At 34.9% G+C, this 2679-nt stretch overlaps 1 protein-coding gene across 1 annotated transcript in view; it reads left to right on the top strand.

The window, feature by feature from the left end:
• The first annotated feature begins 1112 nt into the window (after positions 1-1112).
• LOC111662365 (metabotropic glutamate receptor 4-like) overlaps positions 1113-2679 on the top strand; it is a 6019-nt gene continuing 4452 nt past the window's right edge. Inside the window, exon 1 of the mRNA XM_023416214.2 lies at positions 1113-2464. Within this exon, the coding sequence (XP_023271982.1) occupies positions 2218-2464 (247 nt within the window). The 5' untranslated portion in view covers positions 1113-2217. The remainder of the gene's footprint in view (positions 2465-2679) is intronic.

Below are 2679 nucleotides of genomic sequence, written 5' to 3'. Positions count from 1 at the left end.
TATAGTAAGGCATAAAAAAGATCGTAGTATAGTAAGGCATAAAAAAGATCATAGTATTTCAAGGCATAAAAATCTCATGTATACTAAGGCATTAAAAAACGTCATAAAAACATCATAGTATACTAAGGCATAAAAAACATAATAAAACAGGTCATAGTATTGTATGCCAGAGTCATAGTATAGTAAGTCATATAACGCCAAAAAACAACACAGTATACTAGGGAAAAAAATTTGAAAAAACATCATAGTATAGTTAGGCATAAAACAAGAAAAAACGTTATGGTACAGTAAGGCAAAAAAAAAAAGTCTAAAGATGACATAGTATAGTAAGGCATAAAACATCATAGTATAGTAAGGCATAAAAAAGATCGTAGTATAGTAAGGCATAAAAAAGATCATAGTCCAGTGAAGCATAAAAACGTCATAGTATACTAAGGCATAAAAAACATCATAAAAACGTCATAATATACTAAGGCATAAAAAACATCATAAAAACGTCATAGTATACTAAGGCATAAAAAACATCATAAAACAGGTCATAGTATTGTAAGCCAGAGTCATAGTATAGTAAGTCATATAACGCCAAAAAACAACATAGTATAGTAAGGAAGAAAAATTGAAAAAACATCATAGTATAGTTAGGCATAAAACAAGAAAAAACATCATGGTACAGTAAGCAAAAAAAAAGAGTCTAAAAATGACATAGTATAGTAAGGCATAAAACGTCATAGTATAGTAAGGCATAAAAAAGATCATAGTATAGTGAAACATAAAAACGTCATAGTATACTAAGGCATAAAAAACATCATAAAAATGTCATAGTATACTAAGGCATAAAAAACATAAAAAAAACATCATAGTATAGTAATGCATAAAAACATGTCATAAAAATGTCAGTATTGTAAGGCAAAAAAATTTGAAAAAACATCATAGTATAGTTAGGCATAAAACATCATAGTATGGTAAGGCATAAAAAAGATCGTAGTATACTAAGGCATAAAAAACATCATAAAAACGTCATAGTATACTAAGGCATAAAAAACATCAAAAAAACATCATAGTATAGTAATGCATAAAAAAATGTCTTAAAAACGTCATAGTATTGTAAGGCATAGAAACGTTTAAAAATGTCACAGTATAGTAAAGCATAAAAAAGGTCATAGTATAGCAAGGCATAAAAATGTCATAGTATACTAAGGCATAAAAAACGTCATAGTAGCCTATGTTAAGGCATAAAAACGTCATATTATACTAAGGCATTAAAAACATCACAGTATAGTAGGACATAAAAACTTCATAGTACAGTATGTCATAAAAACTGTACAGTATGGTAAGCAAAAACACAGAGTCTGGGAGAGATTGAGTTTCTTCTGATGTGGTAGGGAGATATAAGACTTGCTGTGTGTTAAAATATCCAAATGTTTGCCCTTTTCAATTTGGTTGTGTCTGTACCAGCATCTCCCCTCATCAGCCAGTCTGCAAAAGGCTGGGACCGCTGTTGCTGAGGATGCCAGGATGTTTGGATGCTTTCCAGTCTGCAGTATCATTACATTAAAACTTCTCTAACAACCAAGTTAATTTCTCTCAGATGGCCAGTCAAGCAGTCACAAACATGGCACAATGTATAGAAATTACAAAAGCTTTCCTTCTTTAATGCTTCCCTGAAGATGACTCATTAATTTGCTGCAGCTTTGCAAACAATTAAAATGGAATGAGAGAGAATGATAGTCAGTATTGCCGTCCCCCATGATTCAGAGGATTTGACCGTGTGTAAAATTTTCATGAGCTTGTTTTTTTTTTTTATGGGCCTGCTTGTTATGAGTCAGAATAGCATCCGATCGACTGATGTTAACAAATCTGTGTTCTGGTTGACGTGATGGCCATATTAAAACTAGTATGGCAGAAAATTAAACAAACAAGGTGGCCTTGGCTGGTTCGACACACAAGCTGTAAAAGCAGATGAGCTGCTGATTTAAAACAAGTTTTATCACGTCACTTGCATTAAATAGTTTTGAAGCCTTTATTGGACCCAGTAGAAACTATTTCAACAACAGCTTGGCCAACAAATGGGTCATTGGACACTCTAATTAGAATGATACACAGCAGATGTCACTTGTATTGTACGGGCCGCTACCCATATAGAAAAATCTGTAACATCCAGTGCCAAAAAAGGCTAAACTGTTTGTGTTGTGCATATTTGGTGTTTTCCTCTTGCAGATGTACATCCAAACGACCACGCTGACCATCTCGGTGAGCCTGAGCGCTTCGGTGTCCCTTGGGTTGCTCTATATGCCCAAGGTCTACGTGGTTCTCTTCCACCCTGAGCAGAATGTGCCCAAGCGCACACGGAGCCTCAAGGCTGTGGTTACCGCCGCCACCATGTCCAACAAATTTAACCCCAAGGCCGGACTTAGACCCAATGGAGAAGCCAAGACCGAGCTGTGTGAAAGCCTCGAAACACAAAGTAAGAACATGAATGTCAATGAGGAAGTACCTACTGTTTGTTGTTGTTGTTTTGTTTCTTTTTCTCTGGCATATTTTGTCCTTCAGTGTCTATAAATCAAACAAACTGATGCAGAGATAGGAAGCGGAGTAAAAGATAATTATCAAATAACAGCTGTGTAGCATGTTATTTAACACTTCACTGAATCCAGTAGATGTGCCACTGTTGTTAGGGGG

Source organism: Seriola lalandi, unplaced genomic scaffold (assembly GCF_002814215.2).
Source record: "Seriola lalandi dorsalis isolate HSWRI2012SDOR001 ecotype SW California unplaced genomic scaffold, Sedor1 jcf7180002054561, whole genome shotgun sequence".
Classification (NCBI taxonomy): Eukaryota; Metazoa; Chordata; class Actinopteri; order Carangiformes; family Carangidae; genus Seriola; species Seriola lalandi.
Note: the sequence above shows the minus strand (reverse complement) of the source record. Positions and strands in the feature narration are given on the sequence as shown.